Source organism: Hippocampus zosterae, chromosome 7 (genome assembly GCF_025434085.1).
Source record: "Hippocampus zosterae strain Florida chromosome 7, ASM2543408v3, whole genome shotgun sequence".
NCBI classification, from domain to species: Eukaryota; Metazoa; Chordata; class Actinopteri; order Syngnathiformes; family Syngnathidae; genus Hippocampus; species Hippocampus zosterae.
In genome coordinates, this window is record NC_067457.1 from 6,216,398 (window position 1) to 6,231,249 (window position 14,852).

Genomic DNA, 14,852 nt, shown 5'->3' on the forward strand with positions numbered 1-14,852 from the left:
AGCGGATCCCGCTCCCCCATGCAACAGCAGATCTCCGCTCACGGAGCAGGACCAGGCAGAAATCTGCTGCTCGCCGCATGAGGAGATCGAAATGATGCTGCCTTTAAAAAGGGATTAAAATATAAGCAATCTGTCGTCAGCCGCGCTAAAGCCGCCGTATCTCGTCGCTGCTCTACTTTCTGAGTTCAATTGTCATTTTGAGGATCGCGACAATCGCGCAAGTGTCACCATTGCAATTTCGCGCAAGCTAATGACAGATGCATCGTGCCCACTCTCTCCATAGCAGTGCATCGGAGCTGCAGCGAGGCGCATGCAGGCCTTTAATGCGATCTGTTGTTTTTGTCTCGATCCACCTGCCCCGCTAGCCTGAGCGCATCAACCGGCCGCCGGTGGATAAGACAGCTTTGCCAGTGGGGGCGAGGGAAGACATGCCGTCGCAGAGCATCCGTCGCGACGCCTGAGCGAGCCACCATGATGAAGACGGAACCCACCCCCAAGAGCGCCGGCTCCACGCTCAGGAGCCCATCCCCGCACAGGAGCGCATATGAGGCGGGGATGCAGGCCCTCAAACCTGTCGCCGACAACGCAGTCAATGGCGACGTGCAGGACGGCCCGCGGGGTCGTCGGTACGGCTCCAACGTTCACCGCATCAAGAACATGTTCCAGCAGCTGCAGACCACCACAGCCGACACAGAGACCGAGGAGGGTGCCAAGGGAGGGGACAAAGCTGTGCGCCTCTCCCTCCCCAGGGCCGGGAGCCTGAACGAGAACGTGGACCATAGTGCGCTGCTCAAGCTCGGCTCCACAGTTTCTGAACGCGTCAGCAAGTTTGACACCAAACCCGAGAATGGCCACCAGCGAGCTTCGTCGCCCAGCTACTCCAAGCTGCAAGAGACGCGCCGCATTTTCGAGCAGCAGCAGCAGCAGCTGCTGCAGCAACAGCAACAGCAGCAAGAGAAGCTGGCCACCACCAGGGTTCTGCTCAAAGCAGACAAGACCCCGGGCCTGCAGGAGGGTAGGCTAGACATGATGGCCCGCTTCAACGGCAGCACAGAGTCCCTGGACAGCCTGGATGCTAGCGAGGCCGTGTCCCCCACCGTCAGCCAGCTCAGTGCTGTCTTTGAACGGGCAGCCGAGCTGCGGAATAACCTGAACCGGCTCTCATCTACGCCGCCGCTCCCCTCCAGAGGGGTCAGCACCAAGGTGGGCGTGTTGAACTCCAAAATAATCACCAAAAGGGCAAGCGCCTTGGCGTCCAGCAATCAGGGGGATGACTTTGCCGGTCAGCAGGACCAAGAGGGGCCCGCGAGGAGCCTCTGCAGGGGGGCCGGTCCGACCGAGACCATAAACGGGGGTCAAAAGCCAGAGCTGGAGCAACACAGAGCGAAGACCGTGTCCGATGCTGGCGTGGAGGCCAAGGCCGAGCATCTTGAGGAGTCCAGCATGGTGGCGCACTTCGAGAACGGAGATGCCATTTCTACGGGGCTGAAGGCGGCGGATGAGGACGGCCGGACGCTGAGAGACGACGGAGATAGCCAGGAGGAGGAGGAGGACGATGACCGCTACGAGGCCGAGTCCAGTTGTGTCGAGATTGCTGGGCTCCCCATCGAGGAGGAACCGCCCCCGTCAAGGAAAATCCGCTTCAGTGCCGAGCCCATCAAGGTGAGTGAATGATGGCATTTGCTCTTCATTGGCAGAACCGTATAAGTCATTGGTCTCAAGGTCCTCAAGGGTCTTGCGATGTCTTAGATCGGGGGTGTCAAACGTACGGCCCGTGGGCCGTATCCGGCCCGTAAAGGAGTTAAATCTGGCCCGCAAGATGATTATGAGATGTTTCCCTGCTTCACCACGATGATCAGCTCGTCAGCAGAAGAAGGTCTGATCTGTCCAACATGGTCCCTACTCTCATCTTGGCTTAGTGGGAAGGGGTGGGGGGGACTGCCTGGCCCAGCTCACAAAGTCTAACCTCACGGTCTTAACTGAACAGAGGGAGAAACATTTTTTTTTTCAAAAGCTCGAGTTTTAGTTGAGTGACCCTAAAGATCACTCACACAGTGGGGATTGTAAGATTAGGACTCTTATATGATTAGATAGGCGACTTGAGCTAGGCCGTTATCTTGCTGTGACCTTGGGGTTCGTATGGTGGACGTCACACGTGACATCACCCGCTCTCCCCGGCGTAGCGCCATGCAAGTCCTTAAAGGGCTGCAGGGATCGTCAGGCAAATGCAAGAAAGAAGCAAGCGGAAGTGAGCTCTGCTAGTGCAACCGTCCATTCCCATGATGGAGATTGTCTTAGCTGCGCAGCTGTGGATCAAGCGATGGTGTATTGTGACGCGATCTTGTCAAAAGTGAATCGGCAGGGCATATATCTAGAGATAAAGACTATTTTACTAATATAGTATACTGTAGTAAACGGCTTACACTGTTGACACTTTGCATGTTTTTATTGCCATCGTGCATGTGTACACATTATTAGCAGTGAGCCACTACATATGATTGACAAGTCAGTGTTGACCCCACAATGTCTTTTGCTGATTGGAAGCGCTTCTCTTTCTTCACGCTGTACCTCACAGAGACCTTTTGTAATGGAGATTGATGTAGTGTGTGCGGGGGGTGTGAGCCTGTCAAGGAGCATCAGGGTCAAGGGGTTGGGGTTGAGGGGAACAAAGGGGGGAGGCCATTAGGCCACTCAAATGTCACGTGTCCGCGTTAGCGTTGCTAAGTCACTTCTCTGTCGCTTGCCAAACAGGAAATAGCCATTTTTAGCGCCCACTTCCTGTCGTCAGCAGCCACAATTGGGGCTTTTTGCTGTGATGGCAGTTAGTCGCGTACGAGTTGGAGAGCGGGGGGGAAAAAAATTAAAATTATGAGGTGGGAAGGTGGTGGTATGTTCAGGTTCATACTCAATTCTTTTGATTGCCGTCTTTGTGTGCTTATTCTTTTTGCTTGTTTGCTGTCATCAGTCTGCCGTTTGTTGCTGCGGTTTATAAAAATAGAAACTCCGCCGCTAATGTCTAGTTCAGCTCGTTTGCTTTGGCTTAATGTCGACTCCTTGCAGGATGATGATACTGTTTTGTGGTGGATTTGGCCTGGCACTGTCTTGACCACCGTAATTGCGCAAAAAACAAAAACAAATGTAACATAACGTCAAAGTATATTCTAGGACTTTTTCCCCCCCTAATTCTTACTATTCATTCATTCATTCATTCATCTTCCATACCGCTTGATCCTCACTAGGGTCGCGGGGGGTGCTGGAGCCCATCCCAGCCATCTCCGGGCAGTAGGCGGGGGACACCCTGAATCGGTTGCCAGCCAATCGCACTATTATGTATGCCAATTCATTCATTCATTCATTCAATGGTCAATCGTTGGTATAAACAATCAATTAATTGAAAACTGATCAGAAAAAGGTCTCGTTTTGGATAAATGTTTACATACTCAACAAGCTTTTAGAACCTAGAACTTAAGCGTGTATGTTACAATCACAATATCAAGGTCGGACCAATGCGTTTGATTATGATCAGTATTAGCCTTTTGTTTTAGCACCTTCGCACTTAATAATAAGTCGCATTCTTTACCTTTAAATTTTATAGGCTCCAGAACCTAGTGCGGATAAGCGGTTCCGCGAATGGATGGCATGCATGTTACGTTTCTGCAGGTTAGCATGAACAAAGATCATTTTGAGAACGTGCCAACTCCACACAGGAAAGCCTGGATCCCGGAATCAAACCGTGTGCTTCTGCACTGCGAGACTCGACGTGCTGCCTACCACACTAAGCCAAACTAAAAAAAACAAAACAATAAAACGGCAACAACCAAAAAAAAAAAAGAGTTGTTACATAAGTTGGCTGATGGCAGACACCTGAATGAGTGGGCTCTCAGACACGCACACGCACACACGCACGCACACACATTCCGCCGACGCATCGCTGCAGGACTGAAAGAAAAGAGGGGCAGAGTGACCTTGCTGTTGATCTATGTGAAAAGTCCTCGACCTCAAAGGACCTGTTACGTCTTGCCTCTGCTGCCGCACCTACCAGCACTAATACAAAAAAAAAATAAGAATACATGCCACCTGTTCAGTGTTGCTCAGCCAAAAGAAACGAGTGTGTTTCGAATGATGATGACGGGGCGGAGATCAAATGTGTTGGAATATTTAAAACATAAAAGAAACGCGCTCTGTAAACGTTGTGGTCAACATTCAGCTATTACTTGTTCGCCCCTTTCACACCGATTGTCAAAGCTGTGAAGTTGCGCTAGCGGGAAACTGTTAGCTATGCAAACGCCTGCGCGTTAAACGTCGCATTTCAGTGTGTTCAGTGTGAAATGACAATTCGTTTGATACATCCGCAACACACCAAATATACTGAAACTGTGTCAAAGGGGCTACTTGGGATATGCTGACCCCGCTTGACCATTAGCAATTTTGTCATGTTTAACGTCCACATGACAACGTTGACAAAACGATGGTTGTTATTGCTAATCTGCAGAACCACTGGATTATGTACAGGATTGCCAGGGCAGTCAAGGGCGTGTCACGCATGAGTACCAATTGTGTGCAATAAAAATGTCAAACGCGATGTATTATAAAGTAGGAAGTCGGGACGGCAAAGTGCAAAATCATCAGGGCTCAGGTGCATCGTTGTTGTTTTGATTGCGACAAACTCGACAAGGCAAGATCCCACTTCGTTGGGTTCCGTGTGAAACACACAGGCTGATAAATGCCGGTTCTATTGCTATAGTCTTTTCTCTTGGAACGTTGAACAGTTGAGGCAAGGCAACCTCAGAGAACTATGGATGACTTTGAAGTCCACATGTCAAGGTCAAAATTAGAGCCTGGCCTATTTAATTGGTTATTTATTTATTTATTTATTTACCCCGCCCCCCCATTGTCAAGTTAAACAAATACTTAATCTCGGCGTTAAAAAAGGCTAAAATACATATTAGCCGTCGTCTGAGTCCCACGCCATCAGGATGGCAGCATAATTCCGGCCTCTGTGGGTGACCTTGTTATTCTCCTGCCACATCCCGCTCACGAGGTCATCGCTATAAGCCGCCAAACGCCCGCTGAACAGCGACTGGCCTGCCAAAGCAGATGAACACGGATGCCGTGCAGTTGACCATTATTTTATCTGCCTGTTCTACATCTGGGCTGTGATTTAAACCCAGATTCTAGACTGCTTTGGCGATGACGACTGACATGCTTGGATTGTGAAGTGATTAACTTCTTCCAGACGAATGCAATGAAAAACCATCTCACTGGTGCTTTCATTCGTCCTCATTGACGGCAAATTCACCTGCTAGAGTTTGACAATGACGGAGCGATCTGAGAGCAAGTTGCATCTATTTCTGATGCCGAGGACCGGTTGGCTCGATCCAAATATAGACGTTATTTGGTGAGTCTACAAGGAAGCGAGCGCATCAATTTCTGTGGGCAGAGAGGGTTGTAGAAGAAGTGACTCCCCGGTTTCACTAGCACACTCACTCAAATAATATGAGAAATTGATCAGATTAGGACGTTGAAAAATCAAGTCAACACGCAATCTGACAAAGGCGGTCAAAAGTCTCTTTTTTTTTTCTTTGTAAAAACTTCTTTTAAGCAGTTGGCTGGTCATGAGTTGATGCTACAGAATTCAACAAGTCAAGTCAAGTCAAGTCAGCAGTATTTATAGAGCACTTTCAAACAGCCATCGCTGTATACAAAGTGCTGTATTCCCCAAAAATAAATAACATCAGAAGAGGGTGAGGTGGGTGAGGGCCAGTATAAGACAGGCAGACGGATATACTGTACATGAATGTAATACATCAAAACAGTCCTCTGGAAGAGCGGATGAAAGCTACACGCCAGTCTATGTTGCTATATTATTTGTCTACATGTGTTGCGCCTCCATTTGTGATTGGCTGGCAACCGGTTCAGGGTGTCCCCCGCCTGGATTTTCTGATGTCATTGGTCAACTAGAAAAAAAGCTCACTACTAACCACAGTAGTACGTAGCTCGAAGGGGTCAGTGTACCATGGTAGCGACGATGCATGAGTTGATGTTGCGACGAACGGGGGTTGGAGGCCGCTTTGCCATATAAATTCAATTGTTGGTTGTCGTTTGCATGCCATTAATGGTCCTTAGTGACACATACACACACTCAGCTGGTTGGCGTCTGTGGCTAGCTTCATTTCTAGGACATCCCATGCCGCAGAGGGAGGCGGCGGGGGTGGTTGGAGGGAGTTTCCTGGCCATCTGTTGGCTCCTCTGACCTACTATCTGTCACAACTGGAACGGCGCCCTTCTTTGGCACACGCATCCCCCGCCCTTTACCAGCAGCATCCGCCCGCCTCTAATCCCACTGTTTGTCTTCGATGCACAACAACATGTCTGCAGGTTGAGGTGAAAGTGTGACGATGTATGTCAGATGCGTAGAACGCCACCGTGCAAAACCATTAGCGCACAAATATCATTTTGAATCAGGCGGCCTCCAGCCACAAGGTCACTGAGTGGATGAATGTTATTGATGTATAGTGTGTGCGCGTGGGTAATCCACATGCGTCTAATCCCGCTAAATACAAAGGTAACCTAAATCAAAAATCTCAGTGCATGTCTATCCTTTGTGGCTTCACTTGGGCCCAAATTTTTCGTCAATTAAATATTATAGACTGACCCTAAATGGTTGCGTTTTGGTCCTAAAATGTGAGACAACGCAAGTCAATTTTTCATCCAGTCGCACATGTGCAGCCACTAAATTAGCGGATTTATTTTTTTTTTTTTTAAACCTGAATTTTTTTTGGTTGCTGACAAGGTTATCTTCCATACACGTTTATCAGGAGTATAGTGACAATTCGATTTACTGTTTTCCCCTGCCTCTTTGAGTCATTGGAGATACTGTAGGCTCCTACTCACATGTGATTTCTATTGAGGCCATGATGGATAGATTGACGTCTGAGATTTTCATTGTTTTCTTGGCAGTCCTGCATTATATATATATTTTCATTATTTATATCATTTCTAATCTCCATCATGCCACACGTGTTTCTGCACACATCAAGTGTCGATTTCGGGCACCGTAGGAAGTATTGAGAAATGCACACCTCGCCGAGCCCCCTCAGAGGCTTTTCTTGGGTTAAGGGGAGATTTAAATGAAGAAGCAAAGCCTTGTTGAGTGTTCAGCGATGCATGCAAATGCAATCATACTGTAAATCTCTGAAAGGAGAGGGCCACGGATGGGTGGGGGCTGCTGTCAAATCTGACGAGTTTGCAAGCGTTGCTGTGGAGAAGAAGAAAAGCTATGCAACGCAGATGGACGCGACTTCAAAACATGAGAGGGAGATGCGCAAACAAAGTGAACACTAAAGTGTGAAAATGTCTCCGGAGTGAGAAGAAGAAAATGTTTGTTGAGGGGGAAAAAAAACCGAGATTCCCTCCAATTGCGAGCACTTGAGTCGGTGTGACTCGACCATGCGAAGTGCTGCATGCATAATCACCTCCAATGTGTGTGTGTGTGTGTGTGTGTGTGCGTGTGTGTGTGTGTGCGCAGCTGCAGGAGGCCTCCATTAGTATGCTGGAGGTGTTTACGTAAACGACCACACTGTTAAAAAGAAGTCGTCGCCTACTCTGTGTGTTTTTGAAGCAGCTTTAGACCTCACCTGACCAACATATTCACTTTTAAAATGGCACGGGTTTGAAGTATTTGACCTTTCTTGCATTGTTTGTTTACTTTTTCCACACATTAACAGGATCTAAATATGCATCAAATGTGCGATAAACTGCGATTGCCTTCCGCCGTGTGCCTTTTTTCTGTCAAACCTATGTCAAAATGATGCCACTTTTGTCTTTTTTAGGAATCCAACTAACAGTAGCTTCTCGTATTAAAAAAAAAAAATAATAATAATAGAGAGCGGCCAGAAAAACTCCCTAAATACAACAACAAATCAAGTGTGCTTTTTGCAAGGATGTTGTTAGAGTGTAAGCAATGCACATCAGAGAAGACACATTTTGAAGTAAGGAAAGCGCAAAGAAAAAAAAAAATTACCCTCACAAATAACCTAGAATGAGTCACTAATTTGGCGGCCCGGTAGTCCAGTGGTTAGCACGTCGGCTTCACAGTGCAGAGGTACAGGGTTCGATTCCAGCTCCGGCCTCCCTGTGTGGAGTTTGCATGTTCTCCCCGGGCCTGCGTGGGTTTTCTCCGGGTGCTCCGGTTTCCTCCCACATTCCAAAAATATGCATGGCAGGCTGATTGAACACTCTAAATTGTCCCTAGGTGTGAGTGTGAGTGCGAATGGTTGTTCGTTTCTGTGTGCCCTGCGATTGGCTGGCAACCAATTCAGGGTGTCCCCCGCCTACTGCCCGGAGACAGCTGGAATAGGCTCCAGCACCCCCCGCGACCCTAGTGAGGATCAAGCGGTACGGAAGATGAATGAATGAATGAATGAGTCACTAATTTGGATGAATCCCCAGCCCCTACCACTCGTTTGAACCTTATACCTTTAAACCTCCTCCCTCTCCCGTAATCTGGTTTGATACCATTTAAACAGAACATCAGTTAGGGATAAAAATCTTGACATGCAACCTGAGAGGGGTTCGTGATTCAAGCTCGAGCGATCTAAATTGAATCTAAAGTGCAGCATGTTTGTGTGTGGTGCAGGTGTTCGCCACCTACCCCAACGAGGACTACGACAGGCGCAACGAAGACGTGGACCCGATGGCGGCATCCGCCGAGTATGAGCTGGAGAAGAGGGTGGAGCGGCTGGATCTGTTCCCCGTGGAGCTGGAGAAAGGTGAGCCATCAGCGCCAATGCGAGACACATTTCCCCGCGCCGCGAGCCGTTCCCAATATTGTGGCCTCCTCGTGCAGCCAGGCCTTAACCTGCGCACTTCCTCAAGGAGCCTGACCCCAAACACACTATATGAAGAGCTATACATATATTTATAAGAGACTACATTTATATGTATGGTTGGTTTTAGTGCGAGTTAAAAAAAAATCCCTCAAAATAATCTAGATAGAGTCTACTCAGATCCGACGTGAATTTTAAGTCACTTAGCATCACACCTTGAAACAAAGTCGGCTTGTCTTGACTCCCAGACGAGGACGGCCTGGGCATCAGCATCATCGGGATGGGCGCTGGGGCCGACATGGGCCTGGAAAAGCTTGGCATCTTCGTCAAAACCGTTACCGAGGGGGGAGCGGCGCATCGCGACGGCAGGTGCGTGTTCTCGTGCCACCTCATCAAAGAATCAAATGACGCTACTTTGGAATGCGTCCTTAGCGATGCTTTGCACAATCTATGGGGCAATAGTATACCTACAGGAAGTGCTTGGAGGTGGTGACATCACTTGTTGTGGTGCTGTGTGCAGGATCCAGGTCAATGATCTGATCGTGGAGGTGGATGGGACGAGTTTGGTGGGGGTCACCCAGAATTTTGCCGCCTCTGTGCTAAGGAACACGTCGGGAACTGTCAAGTAAGATGACAAATGACACCTTCAAATCGTCAATATTTTTTTAAAGAAACAAGTAGTAGTTAGTTATTTAGTAACGGGATGCAGACAGTCAGTACAAATGCTTGCTGTTTGTTGTGGCAGTTTGTTTTTTTGCATTTAAACTTCATCTCGTGGCCTTAAATGCATCACACAGCGTCACGTTAGCGGCTTTTGAGATAATGGCGATGCGTCATAATGGACTTCAGATGCTCTCGCTGTGATATGGGAAGATCAAAGGCTGTCACAGGGAGCTCATGCATTATGGATTATCATTTCAAAAACACACACACACACACACACACACACACACACACACACACATGCTCAGGCTGAAAGACATCAGGAAGTTTGCATATTTAATTACTCGAAAATTGAAAGGTTTCATGATTCACGCTGTCGTCACGCTGCTCTTTAATTAAAGTGTTTTTGTTTGCTTTGTAGTGGCTGTAATGGACTGAGTTGAAAGAGAAAGGGGATAAATGATTGCAATTTGTTGTTTGCTTTTTCATCTTTGTTGTTTGTTATCTTCGGCCAAATAAGTTGACATATTGAGAGCTTTACCCCTTCAAAACCTAGCGCCCCCCCCCCCTGAAATGTTTTGAAAATCATGAGCGCCCCGCTATGAAAAAAAAAAGACGCAGGAAGTATGTCATTTTGCTTTGCAGTCTCCATTTTAGGGTTACGTGGCAATTTACTCCCAGCTATTGTAGCTTTACTCCAGCTACAAATTCATCCTAGAGGTTTTGTAGAAATAGTACCAAATTTAAACCACGTATACTCGACACAAGAGTGACTTACATTGAGGGGAAAAAATGTTTTTATCATTGCCCAGAAGCATGACGGCGAAGTGTGATTACTTGCCGTAAAACTTCCACACTCAAGAAATGTTTGAAAATTCAGTTCAGTTGGACTTACCAACAGAGAATTTAGTAGGCGTGTCTATCATGAGTATACTCAAAAATAAGTGCCAAAAAGGGCAGGTTTAAAAAGACATAGCAAATGTGTCAGTTTGCGGGTCACGTTGGCCATTTCCCATCCTCACAATTTTACATCTTCAGCTGCAGCTGTCACAAAGCGCTTTCCAGAACATTTAACATAACATTTACAAGGCACTTGGAATTGAAGCGGATCTTAACGGGACAGGAGAATTGAACCAGTCTTTGTACTCGTCAATGGACACTACAGCTTCTTGTTTTATCAAGATTTGACACATGATTGATGAGTCTAGGCCTGAAGACAGCTTCGAGCGTATTTTTTCTCAGTGTCAGGATATATGTTTGTCAGATCCTTCCCAATTGTAACGCAATTTTAGCTTTGACTGTTATTATTATTGACCTAACTATTGTGCTGTGCAGGTTCTTCATCGGGCGTGAGAAGCCAGGTGAGCAGAGCGAGGTGGCGCAGCTCATCCAGCAGACGCTGGAACAGGAACGCTGGCAACGCGAGATGCTGGAACAGCGCTACAACCAGTACATGGAAGAGCATGAGGTCTGTCCATTTTTGGGGGCGGGGGGTGGAATAAAAGTGCACGGCTTGTTATTGTGGAATGTGTGGCAGGGTTGCGGTCGTGCTGTGCTGGGGAAACGCTGAGTAATCCATATTTCTCAGCCCCTCGCCTTCCCTCCCCCACTAACTCTGAATTCTGCCTGCCTTCTCAGCTGGGTTGCCTCATCAATATTTTAGCCAGAATTACTTCCACTTTCAGAATAGATGCATTTGTGTGTATTTTTAAGGCCGCAGCAGTCAAAACATTCGGCGCACTTTCACAACCGAATGAAAGTCATCCAGCAAAACAAAGAATTGTAGCTGGTGTTTATGATTGTGCTGGTCAGACTAACTAATTTTGCAAAACAAGCCCACCAAACGGTTCGAAAATAGCCTTCTGCGGATGTATGTCACTTGTCATCGCCATGGTAACGCGATGTCTGCAAAATGGGTTCTTGAATGAGCGTTGTAGCTCTCAAACGGTTGCTTCGGTGATCCACGTGCGCGGAAACGACCTTTTCCATTGGCGACAATCACAGGAAGTGACTCCATTCATCGAGAGAGGGTGGTTCTTGAAAAGCATCAAAAAAGGGTGGAACATATCGTGAGCCAATGAAGTAGAATGGAAATGGTGCTTTTGCACTATCTATTGGCTATCTACTGTATTGCACCTGTTTTTAATGTTCGTTTTGAACAAACGAAAACAGGGATTATTTACATTCAATTATTTCCACTGTATTGTTTCAAAAACAATTACTGGTAGTTATTTTACAACAAATGACGTATCTCTGGTCCTGCAATTGACTGCTGAGCAATCCACCTTTTGCCCAAGAGTTAGCTGGGCCAAACCAAATTTCACTGAAAATTTTAGTATTTTTCATTAGCTTTCCTTCAGTACACAATAGTAACTTGTCGTAAAAGTTCAATTAGTGCAACAAAAAAAAAAAACATAAATCAGTGTATAATTGATATATATAGATATTTTTGATCATGAGGTGTATCTAAGAAAAGAGTGCATTTTGATGTGCATAGAGGTTCTCACCGCTCTCTTCTCTGCAGGGCGGCGAATATGCCACAGATGAAGAAGAGGACGAGGACGAAGACGTCAGTCCGCAGTACACGGGCGCCATTGAAGTGTTTGACTTGGCGGAGAACGAGGACCTGTCGCCGCTGGAGACGGACCCCGAAAAACTGGCCCATAAGTACAAAGAGGTGCGTACACAGAGTGTGAATGCGGCTGATTCTCTACTTGCCAATTATTCATGAAAAGTGCTATCATGCACAATAGAATTCCATCCAAAAAGTCCACAACACGCATAATTAACACAATAAGACATCAAACCAATTTATGATAGCTGCCACTTTTCACAAAAACAGGACTAGAAATAATCCTGTCACCCCTAAAAAAAAACGCAAGCTCCATCGCATGCAAACACACGGGTCATAGAATTAATGAGGGGCTAATTATTCATATCAACTGCCACTTTACACAACGGTATTCAACATAACACGGTTCAAATGGCTGAGAGCATATATGCCCTTACTTGATGTTCTCCCATTCAGCTCCAAATTAAGCATGCCGTGACTCAGGCAGAGATCCAGCAGCTGAAGAGGAAGGTACGCTTGATTCACCCGCAGACACATTCCAGTTCCTCTCCAATGCTCGTTTTTCTTTTCTTCATAAGGATTTTTTTTCCCCCTCACAGCTGCACCACGCCGAGCAGGATAAGCAACGCTGGCGCATGGACAAGGCGCAGCTGGAGCAGACCCTGCAGGAGAACAAGGAGCGCATGGAGAAGCTGGAGGGATACTGGATGGAGGCGCAAAGCTTGTGCCAGGCGGTGGACGAGCACCTGAAGGAAACGCAGGCGCAGTATCAGGCGCTGGAGCGCAAGTACAGCAAGGCCAAGCGGCTCATCAAGGAATACCAGCAAAAGTAAGACCGATTTGTATCACTCTTTACTCTTTCTTTGTAAACGCTAATGCATCCTCGGGTCGTTCTCCAGGGAAATTGAATACCTGAAGAAGGAGACGCAGCGATGCGCACAAGTCGGAGCCGAGGCATCGCTCCTCAAGGAGGAGTCGGGTCAGCTGCAGGAACAGGTTCGTCAGCAAGATTACACAAAGAGAAAATGTAATCCAATTGGGTGTGGGTTAGGATAAAAGTGCACGTCGAGCATCATGGTCTGCTTGTATATCAACTAAAATACTTGGTATTTTGCGTTTTGACAACGCAAAATTCTGTAGTCCTTAAAAAATCTGTCAGAACGTCCTAAATTGGCACTCATGAGGTTCTGTTTTTTTTTAATTGTTGAAAGAGTGACTAATAATTACAACACACGACACTTGTACTTTACATCACGGATGCTCTAAAAATGTAATAAACGAGGTCATCTGAAAGTACCGGTAATACTGGATGGTCGACTGTTGCGCCCTCTAGTGGTCTGAAAAGGGGATTTCAAAGGGCAATTAATACCAAACAGACACTACCACCAATAATACACTTGATCTGAACAAAAATGCAATGGCAATTCCAATTCCCAGAACAGAAATACAGAATAACTAGAAATAATCCAAACAGTAAAATAACTGTACGGCACGCTTGGTCATGGGATTTCCCCACCTGTTGTTTGGGCATGCACGTGACCAATTGATGGCATTCTTCTATGTTCGGTTGCAGGTGGCTGACCTGGAGTGCCGCGTGGAAGAGCTGAAATCGGAACCTTTATAAGAAGCCTTTGGGAATGAGCAAGGAGAGCACAACAAGGAGCAGCAGGGTATCTTTCGTCTCTCCATGCTGAACACATCTTTCACACCTGGAGAGTATTTAATCCCTGAATCTGGTATTTTTGTGACATGTCACTCTGTCCCCCCCTGTCAATTGCAAACAAAAACAACTTCCTTTTTCTAGTTTGGTGACTTTTTCCAGCGTGTACAGACGTGACTACTGTATGGATGTGGGCTAACAACAAGAGTTTTTAAATACGTGTCAAAACATTTAACACATGTAAACTCTAATTAAGATAGAGGAGGGTTGTTGTAAATTTGATGTGATATTGACAACTGAGGTGCTTTGCCAGGGGATCAGAAACCGGACTGATTGCTACTGTGGCAACCACCTGCTGCCTAAAAGTGTTGTGTGCATTTTATTTTATTATTATTCTTTTTACACTTGTAAGACTCTGTTCATTCATGACTACTACTAACCGGAGATGCCAGTGCCAACAGAGGACATTTAACAGTCTTGAACCAGCAGCTGCAACACAACAAGAGGCAAAGAAAGAAAACACACGCACACATTGACACACACCGAATTGAACGGCGCAACGCATGTGTCGCGCAGCCACCACCATCTTGGTAGAGCTCAGCTTCTATTTTAACTTCATGTTTATAACAGACATGTGAGGGAAAATGGTGTGTTATGTAAAACCATAACTAAAAAAAAGTAATATATCCAAATGACAAAAATGAAGAAAAACAGGCACGGTTGTGAGTATTTTTTCATAATAATAATAATAATAATAAGGCTTGTACAGTGCACATGCTTGGCATTGTGTGTTTTGTGGATTAAATGGTCAATAGTGGTGGACAAAGTGCTTGTTTTTTAATTCAACTTTTAAAAAAACTATGCACTCGGCGTGGCCATTTGGTTGATCCAAAAAAATTACCGGTATTTTTCAAATGTAAATGAGTGCAGCAGCATGTATTGAACAGAACAATATTACCTAATGGCGAAGGTCTGCGTGGATGTAGCTCACCTAGCTGCGACAGGCAGAATTAAATGCAATTCTACTAGAATGCAGAAGGGAAATAATTGGTGGTGGCCGGTGAGATTTTTTTTTTTAAATACAAAATTTGGTGTGGGTCGTGGTTTTTCCTCGGACTTTGTTGAGCCA

The 14,852-nt window shown here is 46.4% G+C and overlaps 1 protein-coding gene and 1 long non-coding RNA gene across 2 annotated transcripts; one reads left to right on the forward strand and one right to left on the reverse strand.

The window, feature by feature from the left end:
• Positions 1-34: 34 nt before the first annotated feature.
• LOC127603969 (neurabin-2-like) lies at positions 35-14,540 on the forward strand. The gene is made up of 10 exons (XM_052070727.1): positions 35-1,662; positions 8,639-8,771; positions 9,077-9,197; positions 9,349-9,453; positions 10,827-10,959; positions 12,016-12,168; positions 12,520-12,573; positions 12,663-12,892; positions 12,963-13,059; positions 13,637-14,540. The coding sequence occupies exons 1-10, from the start codon at positions 472-474 to the stop codon at positions 13,685-13,687; spliced, it is 2,268 nt and encodes a 755-aa protein (XP_051926687.1). The 5' UTR covers positions 35-471; the 3' UTR covers positions 13,688-14,540.
• On the reverse strand, positions 8,647-9,442 carry LOC127604002 (uncharacterized). The gene is made up of 3 exons (XR_007963179.1): positions 9,300-9,442; positions 9,044-9,216; positions 8,647-8,761 (listed from the first exon to the last, which is right to left on the reverse strand). It is a non-coding gene; the product is annotated as an uncharacterized LOC127604002 (long non-coding RNA).
• Positions 14,541-14,852: the final 312 nt, after the last annotated feature.

Bases quoted from the DNA above. Each gene is read 5' to 3' on its own strand.
- LOC127603969 (XM_052070727.1), top strand. From the start codon at position 472: ATGATGAAGACGGAACCCACCCCCAAGAGCGCCGGCTCCACGCTCAGG. The intron at 1,663-8,638 runs GTGAGTGAATGA...TGTGTGGTGCAG, and splicing joins TCAGTGCCGAGCCCATCAAG to GTGTTCGCCACCTACCCCAA. The intron at 8,772-9,076 runs GTGAGCCATCAG...CTTGACTCCCAG, and splicing joins CCCCGTGGAGCTGGAGAAAG to ACGAGGACGGCCTGGGCATC.